At 56.6% G+C, this 14,761-nt stretch overlaps 2 protein-coding genes across 7 annotated transcripts in view; both read left to right on the top strand.

Moving 5' to 3' along the window:
• The window catches only part of TMEM102 (transmembrane protein 102), a 169,212-nt gene that overhangs the window by 29,367 nt on the left and 125,084 nt on the right, over positions 1 to 14,761 (top strand). The window lies entirely within an intron of this gene.
• Positions 9,403 to 14,761, top strand: part of FGF11 (fibroblast growth factor 11) — a 48,754-nt gene continuing 43,395 nt past the window's right edge. Inside the window, exon 1 of the mRNA XM_083472870.1 lies at positions 9,403 to 10,030. Coding sequence (XP_083328996.1) covers positions 9,838 to 10,030 — 193 coding nt within the window. The 5' untranslated portion in view covers positions 9,403 to 9,837. The remainder of the gene's footprint in view (positions 10,031 to 14,761) is intronic.

Here is a 14,761-nt window from a genome sequence, read left to right as displayed (position 1 = left end):
GCCCTCCTCCTTCAACTGTTCCTCATCAGGCGTGGTTTCCAGACCCTTGGTTATCCTGGTCGCCCTCTCTGCCCACCTTCCAGTTTGTCCATCTCCTTCTGAAACTGAGGTGCCCAGAACTCTGGGAAACATTCTATCTGCAGCGGATGAAAGGAAATCTCTTGTTTATGATAGGCAGGAAACCCTCACTGCAATCTGTAATAATAATAATATTAATAATAATAATAAATTTTATTTATACCCCGCCCTCCCCAGCCAAGACCGGGCTCAGGGCGGCTAACACCTGATATAAAAACAAACTGATTGAAATACAACTTAAAAACAAGATTAAAATACAACATTAAAACATTAAAATACAGCCTAGTGTGATGTCTGTTCCTGGCAATCGCTCTTCAACGATTCGCTGAGCTCCTCTGATGTCACGGAATGTTCGCAGGCGGTTCTGGTACCGTCGACGGAATGCTCAAAAGCAGCTCTCTGTGAGGGAAGGGGTGTGATGGCCTGGGATTCCAATTCGGAGGATGAAACAGAGGAATCCCAGCCTGCACAAGAGTCCCCGCCTCCAGGGCCGGCTGAACTGGGGCAAGGCCTAGATGCTGAAGAACCTGCACCTGTGGCAGTGCATCAGGAGCTGGCCCCAGGTGAAGCCCTTCTGGCCCCAGAGAGGCTTGACGACTCAGTGGCCACAGGTGAGCCTCCTCCAGGGCCCAGTAACCCTTCGGCCTCTCCTGATCTGCAGAGGCTTAGGGCAGAGAGGCGAAGGGAACTGGTTGCCCCCAGGAGGAGTGCTCGCCTTAAGGCCAGAGGAGGCGGGGCTCCTGGGGGCCGGGACCGCCCCTGGCCTTAGAAGAGGATAAAAGCCCAGTCAGCCCGGCCCCAGGTTGCGGGAGCAACGTCGTTGTTGGCTTCGGACCTTCCTGTGTTCCTGATCCCTGCTCGGCCTCCTGTTCCTGACTATCCGGTACTCCTGTTCCCTGCTCGGCCTCCTGTTCCCGACCATCCGGTGTTCCTGTTCCCTGCACAGCCTCCTGCTCCAGTGTACCTGTTCCCTGCCCGGCTCTCTGCCTCGGACCTTGCCCCTCTTCGTGTGGACTCTGCTACGCCCAAGGTACCTTACCCCCGGGACCAGCACAGTTTGCTCCCGCCACACCCGCACTCCCCCTTCGTAGGGGTGCGTTCGGGAAGAGCCAGAGGCCATGGCTGAACAGGCGGCTACACTGGTGGCTTTGGCCCAGGAGAACCAGGCCTTGACTCACACCGTGCAGCAGCTCAGCGACGCGGTTGTGGCACTTCAGCAACACTTGGAAGCCCTACCGGCTCCTGGGGCCGACGCCCCGGCTCCGGGCAAGTACCCAGTGGCTTTGCCTGAGAAATTTGATGGAGCCCCGGCCAGCTTTCCCATGTTCCTGGCCCAGGCCAAGCTGTATATTCAGGGGCGAGCCCGGAACTTTCCTGACGACCGCACCAAGGTGCACTTTTTGATTAGTTTGTTAAAGGACCAGGCCGCCAAGTGGGCGTTGCCGCTACTCAGGCAAGACTCCCCCTTGCTGGCAGACTATACGGGGTTTTGCAATCGTTTGGAGGCCGCGTTCAGCAACCCCCAGAAAGAGAGTCAAGCCAACCGGGCGATTCGGCGTTTGAAACAGGGCAAGTCCACGGTGGCCACATATACCACGGAGTTTCGGCTGTTGGCACAGGACTTGACCTGGAATGACTCGGCACTGCGGGACCAGTATCTCGAAGGGCTTTCGGACGAGGTACTGGACCAGTTGGCCACAATGGAACGCCCCACCACGCTGGACACTCTCATTCAACGGAGTCTACAAATAGATGACCGGTTGGAGGATCGTCGTCAGGCCCGGGGTCGCCGACACTCCCAGTTCATGGCACCAGCTTTTTCCGGCAGCCCCACGGTCACAACTGATTTAACGGAGGAGCCTATGCAGCTCGGGGCAGTGCGGCCACGCCTTTCCCCCGCAGAGAAGGCGCGGCGTCGGGAGGGAAATCTCTGTCTTTACTGTGGCGGAAGTGGACACTTCGCTCGGTCCTGCCCTGAGAAACGCCAGCCGCAGGGAAACCGCCAACCCCAGTAGCTGATGGCCCTAGCTACCGGGGGTCCCAAACCGTACAGAATGGGCCCGCACCAATGGACTTGCAACATCTTATGGTTTCGGTACGTTTATACCCTCCAGGGGGGCCCTGGATCCTCACCCATGCTTTGGTAGATTCAGGGGCAACCCGCTCCTATATGGACGCTGCTTTTGCCACCCATCATCAGGTGCCACTTCGGAACAAGCCAGTACCGATCCAGGTGGAAGCGATTGACGGACGACTTCTGCGTTCAGGTGCTGTTACTCAGGAGACCCAGCCCCTGGTCCTGTGTCTCCAGCAGCACCGGGAGTTGCGAACTTTGGACATTGCTTCTATGCCCCGCTTCCCCCTGGTGCTCGGGATGGACTGGCTGGAAGCCCACAACGTTCAGATTGACTGGGTCAAACGGACCGTGCACTTCCCAGACCCATGTTCCCATGCTCAATCCGGAACGCTGGCGGCCGCGCCCTCAGAGGAGGCAGCACCCACGCTCCCAGCCGTGTACCAGGACTACCAGGACGTGTTCGAGGAACGGGGGGCAGACCAGCTGCCGCCGCATCGGCCTTTTGACTGCGGCATAGACCTCCAACCCGGAGCGCCTTTACCAGTGAGTCGCTTATATTCCCTAACAGAGCCAGAGCGCGAGGCTTTGCAGGACTTCTTGCGCAAGAACCTGGAGCGTGGGTTCATTAGGCCTTCCACCTCGCCTACCACGGCACCAGTGCTTTTCGTTAAGAAGAACTGTGGGGAACTCCGCCCTTGCCATGATTACCGAGCCCTGAACAAAATTACCGTCCCAGACCGGTACCCCTTACCCCTTATCTCAGAGCTGCTGGAGCGGGTGCAAGGGGCACAGGTGTTCACCAAGCTGGACCTCCGAGGGGCCTACAACTTGATTCGGATCCGAGCCGGGGATGAGTGGAAGACAGCGTTTGGGACCCGGTACGGGCAGTTCGAATATTTGGTTATGCCTTTCGGTTTGTGCAACGCGCCTGCTGTGTTCCAACGCTACATCAACCACGTGTTTCAGGACTTGTTAGACAAGTACGTGGTGGTGTATTTGGATGACATACTGATTTACTCCCGTGACCCGGCTCACCATGAGGGACATGTCCGGACCGTGCTGCAGCGCTTGCGTGAGCACCGTTTGTACGCAAAGCTCAGCAAGTGCGAGTTCCATCAGCGGACTGTAGACTTCCTTGGTCACCGGCTCTCTCCAGATGGGGTGCAAATGGACCCGGGGAAGGTGACAGCGGTTCGAGAATGGGCGGCACCCCGGAACCGCAAGGACCTACAGCGTTTCCTGGGGTTCGCCAATTACTACCGGACCTTCATCGCTGATTATGCTCATCGCACCACCCCGTTGACCCGGCTACTGCGCCCAAAGACGCCGTTTTCCTGGGACAAGGAGACAGAGGAGGCGTTTCAGGGGTTGAATGCCTGTTTCCAGAGGGCACCAATCTTACAACATCCTGACCCCTCTCGACCTTTTGTGGTGGAGACCGACGCCTCCAGTACGGCTCTCGGTGCCGTCTTGTCTCAACAGATTGGGCCTGAAGCGCCACTCTTACCCTGTGCCTTCTATTCCCGCCAGCTCCTACCAGCGGAGCGTAACTATACTGTGTGGGAGCGGGAACTACTGGCCATCAAGGTAGCCTTTGAGGTCTGGCGCCACCATCTTGAGGGGGCACGACATCCGGTGGAGGTGAGAACCGACCACCGGAACCTGGAGTACCTCCAGACCACCCGCAAGCTGAACCAAAGACAGATCCGGTGGGCGTTGTTCTTTTCCCGGTTCCAGTTCCGGATCCGCTACATCCCTAGCTCTCAGAATCAGAAGGCGGATGCCCTGTCCCGGAAACCTGAAGACAACGCAGACACGGTACAGCAAGCAGAACCCACCACGATCCTACCTCCGGCTGCATTCCTGGCCACCCAGGAGGCGCAGCCACTGCAGGTTCGGGTGCGGGAACAGCAGCGGGTCGACGCTTGGGCCCAGGATCGGCTCCGGGAGCTGGCTGAAGGGTCCAGCCCACAGTATCCGGGACTGGTCCTGCATCAGGGCCTTCTGCTGCATCACGGTCGTCTGTACATCCCGCCAGGGCCACTACGGCTGGAGGTTCTCCGGATGGCCCATGATGCCCCAGCAGCGGGGCACTTTGGACGGTATCGGACCACCCATCTGGTCAGTCGAGAGTTTTGGTGGCCCCGCCTGAAGGCTGACGTGGCTCGCTACGTTGCTGGTTGTGATGTCTGCCGGCGCGCCAAGGGACCTACCGGGCGACCCCCCGGCCTACTTCAGCCATTGCCAGTTCCACCGCGTCCTTGGCACACGGTTTCATTGGACTTTATAGTGGACTTACCCTCCTCTCGTGGCTGTACCTGCCTTCTGGTTTTCTCCGACCATTTCACCAAGATGGTGCACTGCGCTCCCTGTCCATCTGTACCCACAGCCAAGGAAACTGCTCAGCTGTACCTTCAGCATGTCTTCCGCTTGCATGGCCTACCTGAGCGTGTGGTGTCCGACCGGGGCGTTCAGTTCACATCCCGGTTCTGGCGAGCATTACACCAGACCCTCGGGACAGAGGTCTGCCTCTCGTCGGCCTACCACCCACAGACCGATGGCCAGACGGAACGGGCGAACGCGGTGCTGGAGCAGTACCTCCGGTGTTACTGCAGCTACCAGCAGGATGACTGGGTCGACCACCTGGCATTGGCAGAGTTCGCCTATAACAACGCGGTGAATGCGTCCACCCAGCAGACCCCGTTCCAGGCCAGTTATGGTTATCATCCACGGCTGTTTCCAGAGGTGCTGCCGGCGTCCGCGGTCCCGGCGGTGACGGAGTGGCTTCAAGAGCTCCAGTCCCAGCAACAGCTTTTGATGGAGCAACTGCACCAGGCCAAGGAAGCGTACAAAGCCCAGGCCGACCGCCACCGCCAGGTGGGGCCGGAACTTCGCGTCGGTGACCTGGTTTGGCTCTCCACTCGCCACCTCCACCCCTCTCGACCTTCGCGGAAGTTGGACGCCCGCTTCACCGGCCCGTTCCCTATCGTAGACCAAGTCTCTCCTGTGGCATTTCGTCTCCGGTTACCCGCAACCCTGAAGGTTCACCCGGTCTTCCACAGGTCCCTTTTGAGTCCGGTGGCCCCACCCGACGAGTTCCACCCGAACCGTCCCCGACCGCAGCCAGTGTTGGTTCGGGGAGAGCCTGAGTACGAGGTGGAACGCATCCTGGACTCCCGATACCGCAGGGGAAAGCTGCAGTATCTCATTGACTGGAAGGGGTACGGACCGGAGGACCGTTCCTGGGAACCAGCGGCCAACGTCCACGCACCTGCCTGCCTCCGAGAGTTCCATGCGACGTACCCCGGCAAGCCGGGTCCGGACCCTCGGTTGAGGGGGGGGCCTGGGAGGGGGGATGGTGTGATGGCCTGGGATTCCAATTCGGAGGATGAAACAGAGGAATCCCAGCCTGCACAAGAGTCCCCGCCTCCAGGGCCGGCTGAACTGGGGCAAGGCCTAGATGCTGAAGAACCTGCACCTGTGGCAGTGCATCAGGAGCTGGCCCCAGGTGAAGCCCTTCTGGCCCCAGAGAGGCTTGACGACTCAGTGGCCACAGGTGAGCCTCCTCCAGGGCCCAGTAACCCTTCGGCCTCTCCTGATCTGCAGAGGCTTAGGGCAGAGAGGCGAAGGGAACTGGTTGCCCCCAGGAGGAGTGCTCGCCTTAAGGCCAGAGGAGGCGGGGCTCCTGGGGGCCGGGACCGCCCCTGGCCTTAGAAGAGGATAAAAGCCCAGTCAGCCCGGCCCCAGGTTGCGGGAGCAACGTCGTTGTTGGCTTCGGACCTTCCTGTGTTCCTGATCCCTGCTCGGCCTCCTGTTCCTGACTATCCGGTACTCCTGTTCCCTGCTCGGCCTCCTGTTCCCGACCATCCGGTGTTCCTGTTCCCTGCACAGCCTCCTGCTCCAGTGTACCTGTTCCCTGCCCGGCTCTCTGCCTCGGACCTTGCCCCTCTTCGTGTGGACTCTGCTACGCCCAAGGTACCTTACCCCCGGGACCAGCACAAGGGGAAAGGTCAGTTTGGCTGGGGGGGAACTCTGAACCAGCCCTGCGGAGAAGAGAAGCAACTGAGGGTTGGCACGAAGGCTGAGAAGGCAACAGAGTTTAGGCGTCTCGGAGGCCAACAAAGCAGAGTTTGGTGAGTCCGCGTTTCAGGTATTGATTTGAAGCAAGCGGCCAAATCACTGGCGGCCGGCGTCTAGCAGAGGAAGGTTTGCAAAAGGGCATTGTCAATCTAAGTCGCTCGCGCTGTCCTGTCCAGCACCTAGCAGACCAGTGGTAAACCGGGCATGATCCGGGAAACAGCAACGCCTCTTCCTTAGTGGATTGGGGGCAGGTCTCCTGTAGGCATAGTTCATGAGCTCAGGTGTCTTCCTCCAGGAAAAAATACAGTGTTTTGAGTTGTGTAGGCTCCTAGATATAAGTCATGGGCCCCGCCTGCTCCCTAAAATATCACAGGTTTGCTCCTTTCTATATATAGGGTGCCTACATTCTTCATGGGACCTGGGTGGCGCTGTGGGTTAAACCACAGAGCCTAGGGCTTGCCGATCAGAAGGTCGGCGGTTCGAATCCCCGCCACGGGGTGAGCTCCCATTGCTCGGTCCCTGCTCCTGCCTACCTAGCAGTTCGAAAGCACGTCAAAAGTGCAAGTAGATAAATAGGTACTGCTCCGGCGGGAAGGTAAACGGCGTTTCCGTGCGCTGCTCTGGTTCGCCAGAAACGGCTTAGTCCTGCTGGCCACATGACCCGGAAGCTGTACGCCGGCTCCCTCGGCCAATAAAGCGAGATGAGCGCCGCAATCCCAGAGTCGGCCACAAATGGACCTAATGGTCAGGGGTCCCTTTACCTTTATATATAGGGTGCCTACATTCTGCATGGACTGGCACGGGCAAATGGCTTGAGATACCTATGAGGTCCTTAAATGACCATATAGCATATATTCAACACAAAAAAACTGGGACAATTTGTTGTTGACGAAGGACAGCTGGACATAGAAAGGGCCCCATGACCTTCAGTAGCTCAGGGACTCATCAAACCGAAATCCGGCCCTGGGCTAGATCACCCTGGGGGTGAGGGAATCCACCATTTTATCCAGGGCAGGGGGCAGGAGGCAGCCAGGTGAAAGGGGGGCAACAGAGACACGAACCCCCTACCCCGTCTTCCTCGCCTCTCGCTGCCCCAGAGTTTTGTTCCTTCCCTCCCCCATTCCAAACAGAGATGGATTCAGAATCAGAGGGGGCCTTTTTGGGCTCTGCAGGGGAACAGGCGACCCCCACCTCCCCTCCTCCTTCTTCCCCCCTGCTGAAGACCTATAGCTCCCCGATGAGAGATTCCCTAATTTCCCTGTCTATTGACTGCTCCCAGGGTGGGAATATGCAGCCATTAATCCTTGTCCCAGTTCCATCGATCTGTAAAGGCTCTCTCTCTCCTCGCCCCTGGCAAACGCAGCCGGGAGGCCTGTGATTTAAGGGGCGTGCGGTGCGGTTAATTTGTACACACACAAATCTTAAAGTGTTGCTGAGATCAAATCCGTTCCAGAAACCACACCTTTCCGCTCCCTCTCTTTTCTGGAAGTGATGGTGAGAGACATATGGGGAATGGGAATTGAACTCTGTACATGTTCAGGGGCTCCTTGTTTAGACCTCCATTTAAAAAATATACTGTGGGAATGTTGTTTTTGTTCGTTACCGTGCTTATAGGTAGCAATTGTGGTATCCACGTGATAGGTACCCTTGTGATAATATAGGTATCCTTGTGATGGATAGCAATTGTTCCCATTGAGCAGAAGGCAAACTGAGGCGGAGAAAGGAGAGATTCAAGAGAAGGCCTGTTCTCTGTAGCCAGCTGAGTCAAAGCCACTCTGCACATGCTCAAATTCCCCTTTGTTGTTTGAGATGGTTTACCTGTCTGAAAGGTGTACTGACCCCACCTAGGGCGCTGTCTCGCAAGAGGCATTCATTCATCCCCCCAAACAACCCTAAGGTCACCCCAGGAGTCACGATTTGAACCCAGGTTTCTCCCTGGTTCTAGCACCCCGACACTCTAAGCACCAACCCCCCCCAACCCCCGTTGCCCGCATCTAACACGCATTTAAATTTTCCCTTGTGGAACCCTGGGAATTATAGTTTCCAAAGGGGGTGCTGGGAATTATAGCTCCCTGAAAGGTAAACTACAGCCTCCAGGATTCTGGGGAGGGGGGGGAGAGAAAAAAGGCAAGCGCGCTCTACACGTGTTCCAATCGCGCTTTCAATGCGCGGTGCGGATACGACCCTCCGCTAGGGCGGCGCCCGCTCCTCTCCTATCGGGGAACGGGAGACGCGTCGCGTCGCCTGCAGGGGGCGCTGCTGGCAATCGCGCGCTGACCCACATGGGACGCGCCGCCAGGCGGTGCAATGGGGGCTTTGGGGGGCGCGCAAGACCCCCTCCCACCCCAAGACCCCTTACTGAACCAGGGAAACCCCCCCCTCCAGGGACCCTTCCCAAAGTCAGCGCGACCCTTGCGGAGATTTTCTTGCCATGACTCATTACATTCCCATCCTGAGCTTCACCCCACGGCGGGGGGGGGGGCGAGGGAAACCCTTTTGGGGTGTCCCCCGTGTCTCCCCCACCCTTTAACCCCCCCCCACACACCCATAACGATGCGCGTCCAAACCCCGGACCCTCCACCACCACCCCGTCTCCAATCGCTACGGATTAATTTCAATTAATTCTTCTTGGGGGGGGGACTGTCCCGGCTTCCTTCCGCAGACAGAAAGGGGCGTCTTTCCCCCCCCCCCCATCAACGCCCCAGGAGAGGAAGACGGACCCCCCCCAAAAAATCAAAAGACACCTTTATATGGGGAGGGGGCTACCTGGACGATAAAGACTTTCTCCCGTTCCACGGCCCCCCCACCCGCACGCCCAAGGGTGCCTAACAGACTGGGACACTATCTCGCCCCCCCCGAGCTTTGTCACGGGTGTGTGACAGAAAACACCCCTCCCTGTTCTGCTCTCTTCTCCTCCGTCTATCCCTTATAACACACCCAGATCAACTCCCCCCCCCCCACCTCGATCCAGGAGATCTCTCTCTCGCTCTCTCTCTGCCCACCCCCTGGGCTTCTCCCTCCCTCTCTCCCTCCCTCTCCACACATAATTAACCTCTGAAGCTCTGAAGGACACCGGGGTCTCCTCCCCGCCCCCCCTCCATCCATCCATCCATCCCTCCCTCCCTCCCTCCAAGCGCAGCGGAAGCCGGGATGGAGACGGCACTTCGGCGAAGGCGGCGGCGGCGAGGGATCCGTCATGGGATCCACTCCTAGCACGAGAGGGAGAGCCAGCCGTCGGCAGAGACCCCCCTCTCTTTCGGAGGGGGGCGCCCTTTTCCCGGGGCTGCCCCGGAGGAGGGAAGCGATCTCCACCTTGGAGTCACCCTAAAAAGAAGAGGAGGAGATACCCAGTTTTTTTGATTTCCCCTTTTTTTTGGAACCGCTGGCGGGGCTCGAACCCGCCGCTACCGCCGCCCCGTCGGATTGACAGCCGCGCCGGCCGGCCGGAGAGCGGCGGGATCCGCAGCGCATCTTCGCCGGGACGCCTTGACCTGGGAGGGCGTGGAAGGAGAGGAGGGGGAGAGAGAGAGGAGGGGGCGCCCCCCTCGCCCCCCCAAAACCCCTCGCCCCCTTAGTCCTGCTCGCCTCCGGATGGGGCAGGCATGGCCGCCTTAGCCAGCTCCCTGATCCGGCAGAAACGGGAGATCCGCGACCCGGTGGCCAGCCGGCCCGTCTCCACGCAGAGGAAGGTTTGTCCTCGAGGGACCAAGTCTTTATGCCAGAAGCAACTGCTCATTTTAATCTCCAAAGTCAGACTGTGCGGGGGGAGAAAGGGGCGGCTGGAGAAAACGCCCGGTAAGTCGCCTACTCCCCACTTTACACGACCCCCTCCATCCCCTTGTGGAGAGGGGGTCCCGGATCCTGGATCTCTCCGGAGGAGGGGTGGGCAGGCACGAGGTGGGTCCTGGGTTGTGGCTCAGCCGGGGAGTCCGAGTGCAGAAGGATGCTGCCTGCCCGGGTCTGGAAATCGTGGAGAGCTTCTGCCGGCCAGTCCTGAGCTATCTGGTCCTGTCTTCCCTAGGTCTTAAGGGGGAGCCATGAGGTCTAGAGTCTTGGTTTGTAAATGAAGGGTTGTAGCTGGGCGGCAGAGCAACTGCTTGGAGTGCAGAATGTGGAAGGGTTCGGTCAGATCCTGGCTCGAAATCCTGGAGAGACGCTGCCAGCCAGTGCTGGCAACGTTGAACTGGCTGGGCCAAGGCTCTGGATAGGTGTGTGATACAAATGCCTTTGAAACACGCAAATCACGGCCTGTTGTGTTTGGAGTGTGTTCCTCTGCTCCAAAGCCCTGCAGTGACAGGACCCTCGCTCCCCAAAATCTGTTGGGGTGTGCGTTACCTGCACACTGCAGTACCTGGAGGTCAACAGCAGGGGGCGCCGTCCCATTGCGGTTAATGCAGGCAGCTTGTGGCGGGGCGAGGGGAGGGCTTCCGTTTCCACAGGACTGGGCAGTACCCCAAATATATATCCCAGGGTTGACGGCTTCGCATGCTTGTTGTAAATATGGGCTGTCCTTTGTGAGTTGCAGGGCCCTGGGTTCAACAGCAGGAGGCGCTGTTTTCAACCTTGCGCTTCCATGGGTCTCCTGCAGGGGGCGTTGGTTATGCGGCTTGACGGAAGCACTGTCTCCTCTGGGTCAGCAGTAGGGGGCGCTGCTCTGCAGTGGGATGATCTTCTGTTTCTTCAATCTCTTGGATAGCTGTGGGACTCATTGCTGCAGGAAAAAGCCTGTTCAGTCTCTTGAGGGCTAGAAACTTAGGTTAAAAAGGCACATATCGAATGTAAAACCCATAAATTTCAGGCGCATCCTGGAGGGGCTTCTATGGAGTGGGGTGCCCAGTGCCCCCTGTTGGCTGAAAATGTTATTAAAGTACAAATTTATTTTACTTTTAACTGGTCCATCTGAACCTGGAAATAAATAGCAGGCAAGTTTATACCGTACAGACGTACGGGACAGTGGAATGTGTGAAGGAGTCCCTGCAAAGGTAGGCGAGTAATTTTGAAGAACTAAATAATTTCGGCGCTGGTTTTTGCAGCTTAAAGTTCGTCAAGCTATTTCCTACTGGGAAATGTTTTGGCTTCTGTTGTCGAGTTTTCCGAAGGATCGATCTTTTGGTTCGTCTTCCCTGCCTGAAGAAAGTTAGCAAGCTTTTGAATCCGTAGTAGCAATTATTTGCAGCCGTTTCTGAAACCGCCACAACTGTGGGTCACCAAGTCCGGGCCTTTAAACCTCAGCGGTGGGGGGAATCGCCGTATTCCAGTCCCCACCCACTCTAACCAGCATGACCAATGGTCAGGGCTGTGGTCCAAAAATCTCTCCCTGAAACTATCTGTCTGAAATAAGATGGGGCAATGTCCAGACTTAGAGCTGAGATTCCTGGGTTTGCAGCACTCTGCGCATGGTCAGAGGCCCTGTCCGGCTGTTTGATCAAGGCGGCTGCTTTCAGGGCTGAACAGCAGGACCCGGTGTGTGGAAATCCGAATAAACGAGCCGCGATGCTCTGTAGAATACGGAACGACGCCCCGTTTGGGTTTTTACGGCTTTTGGAAAAAGATAGCCCATTAATTTTAAAGGTCTCTAAATGAAACCGCAGCTGGCAAGTCCTGAAATCCGAGGGTTTATCATGCCCAAATGTGAAATCCTATATTTGCTTATTCTCAAAACACTATGGGGGAATATAATGAAGGCTTATTATTAGCCTAAGTGGTCGTGTCTATATAGACCTCTTCCTCCTGGCCTGTTCAGGAAAGGATGCTGACCCCCAGGCAGGGGGGGCAAGGGGAGGCAGGCTGTCTTCCCTAGTGGCTACAGCGAGCGGCCGCAGTCCTTAATTTCTATTTCAAAAGCTCAAGCAGAGGAATGAAGCCACTGGGCTGGATATGGAAAGGGTCTGTAAGGGGCTCGGTGGCAGAGCCCGGATTCCACACTCGGAAGGTGCTGGGTTCAAATCCTGACAGCGTCTCCAGGTAGGGCTGCCTGTAGAGGAACCATCCAGCCAGTGGTCTTAATTTAGGACCAGGTCACTTCCTAGGCCAGCCAGTGGCAAAGCAAAAGATTTGGGTGGCAAGTTCTGCATTGCAGAGGGCCAGACTGAATGATCTCAGGGGCCAGGGGCCTGATCCGTCTCCTTGCCTCACCCCCTATTTCCAGGTTGTACTAAACGTTATTGATCCGGGTTCCTGGGCCTGATGGGAAGAGTGGCCCCTCACTCGCCACTCAAAAGCTCTGCATGGATTCTGCCGCTAAAGCGAATTATTTCGCCATAAGGTGTTTTAGACGTTGTGGGGAGGAAGGAGGAAAACGCCCGAAAGTTTGAGAATCACAAAACGGCCTCGGAAGTGAGTTGAATGGCACTTCCTTCCAGGCAAATAGTTGAGCAGGAATTTGACGCTTGAGATGGTTTAAGGCTGTGTTGTTTAGCAGTTCCCCCAAAACCTCATTCCCTCAAGGGAGTTTGTCAGTCATGGTGGCCTCTGAAGAAAAGCCTCGAGGGTCCTTGTCCACATTAATGGACGCGCCACCGAGACCGCTCCTTCCCTCAAAATCTGTGTGCCCGGGTGACCCCTAGTTTGCGGCGTTTCCTGGGTACCTTAGGGGCAGCTGAGTGGGGGTCGCTGGGGCGTTTGCACCCCCTCTCCCCGGCTCAGGGTGCAAAAATCTCCCCTGGAAAAGGATATTAGAAATCTCAAAACGGAACCGCAGAGCTAAGCGCAGAGATCTGACCCCGCAGATCTCTTCCATCCTTCCGCTCTGTTTCGCAGGACCGTGCCCCCGTTTCAATGCCCGTGGGGCTGTGCCAATGGCGGGGGTCCGCCTGGCTGGGACACCCCACGGATACCTTGGGCCGGAACCTGCCGTTTCCCCCAAAGAATATAGACTCTTCTCTACGGAAAAGCCGGGTTCCTGTGGCCGTTTTCCACACACACAGACGCCCCACCCAGCTGAACATTTGACAAGTCACTGCGTTCCTCTTTGGAAACGGGTGGATTTCAAAAGACAGCACAGAGACAGAAAGAGAAAGAGAGAGAGAAAGAGAAGGGGGTATTTTATGGGGAATTGCAACAGCCGCGTACGAAAGAGAATCGCTGTCTCCCCTCCGCCACCCTGAAGCCCCCTCCCCTCTCTCCAATTTTGTCCTTCAAATGTCTTGGCGAATGACAGAGTGACAGGCAATGCAGGCCTCCACATCCAGGAACCGCGGATCTCTCCCTGGAACTTTGTGGCAGACGAGCGTCTTGTTTTTCTCATTATCTTCCTTCTTCTTTTAAAAGGTGTTTCCTCCTCTGTTCTTCGTTTAATCGCACGCCTTATATCTTAAAACCTTTGCACCCATCTTCGAGACGTGTAAGGAGCCTTCGCGTAACTCGTAATTAAAACAAGAGTTAAAACCACAAAGAGGGATTAGTTTTTCAAAAGGACAGCCAGCCGCGCAGCAGACATTTTGCAAAAAAAATGAGAAAGGGTTATTATTACTAATTGCTTGCCCTTGACCCCCAAGGTCCCAGGCTCAATATTAGACACAGTTTAATATTGGGTTTTTAAAACGTCCACCTCGGGTGTCAAAAGCCGGAGTAAAGACGCGTATCCTAGCAGGAATCAGAGAATTGTGGGATTGTAGGATTGGAAGGGAAACCAGGGGTTGTCTATTCTAACCCTCTGCATTGCAGAAATCTCAGCTAGATCATACATGACAGGCGGCCATCTAATCTCTGCTTAAAAACCTCAGACGAAGAAGAGTCCATCACTTCCCGAGGGAGAACCGTTCCACTGCTGAGCGGCTCTTCCCATCAGAAAGTTATTCCTGATATTTAGCTGGAATCTCCTTCTTGTGACTTGAAGCCACTGGTTTGGGGCCTAGCCTCCATGTGACAGCCCGTGAGATATTTGAAGACGCTAACCAGTCTCCACTTTAGCAGGCTAAAGGTAAAGGGCCCCTGACCATTAGGTCCAGTCGTGGCCGACTCTGGGGTTGCGGCGCTCATCTCGCTTTATTGGCCGAGGGAGCCGGCGTACAGCTTCCGGGTCATGTGGCCAGCATGACTAAGCCGCTTCTGGCCAACCAGAGCAGCGCACGGAAACGCCGCTTACCTTCTCGCCAGAGTGGTACCTATTTATCTACTTGCACTTTGAGGTGCTTTCGAACTGCTAGGTTGGCAGGAGCAGGGACCGCGCGACAGGAGCTCACCCCGTCGCGGAGATTTGAACCGCCGACCTTCTGATCGGCAAGTCCTAGGCTCTGTGGTTTAACCCACAGCGCCATCTAATTCCTTCAACTGTTCTTCATATGGCTTGGTTTCCAGACCTTTCATCATCTTGGTCACCCTCCTCTCTGTGTTCCATATTGTCGACACCCTTCTTAAATTGGGGTGCCCAGAACTGGACACTGTATTCCAAGTGTGATCCCACCAAGGCAGAATAAGGCGGACATTTCCGAGCACAATTCAAAGTGTTGGTGCTGACCTTGAAAGCTCTAAACGGCCTCAAAGGCCCAGTAGACCTGAAGGAGCATCTCCACCCCCATTGTTCAG

The sequence above is a fragment of the Podarcis liolepis genome (assembly GCF_965112155.1).
Source record: "Podarcis liolepis genome assembly, chromosome: 13".
Taxonomy (NCBI): domain Eukaryota; kingdom Metazoa; phylum Chordata; class Lepidosauria; order Squamata; family Lacertidae; genus Podarcis; species Podarcis liolepis.
The sequence above is the reverse complement of the archived record's forward strand: the minus strand, read 5'-3'. Positions and strand labels throughout refer to the sequence as shown.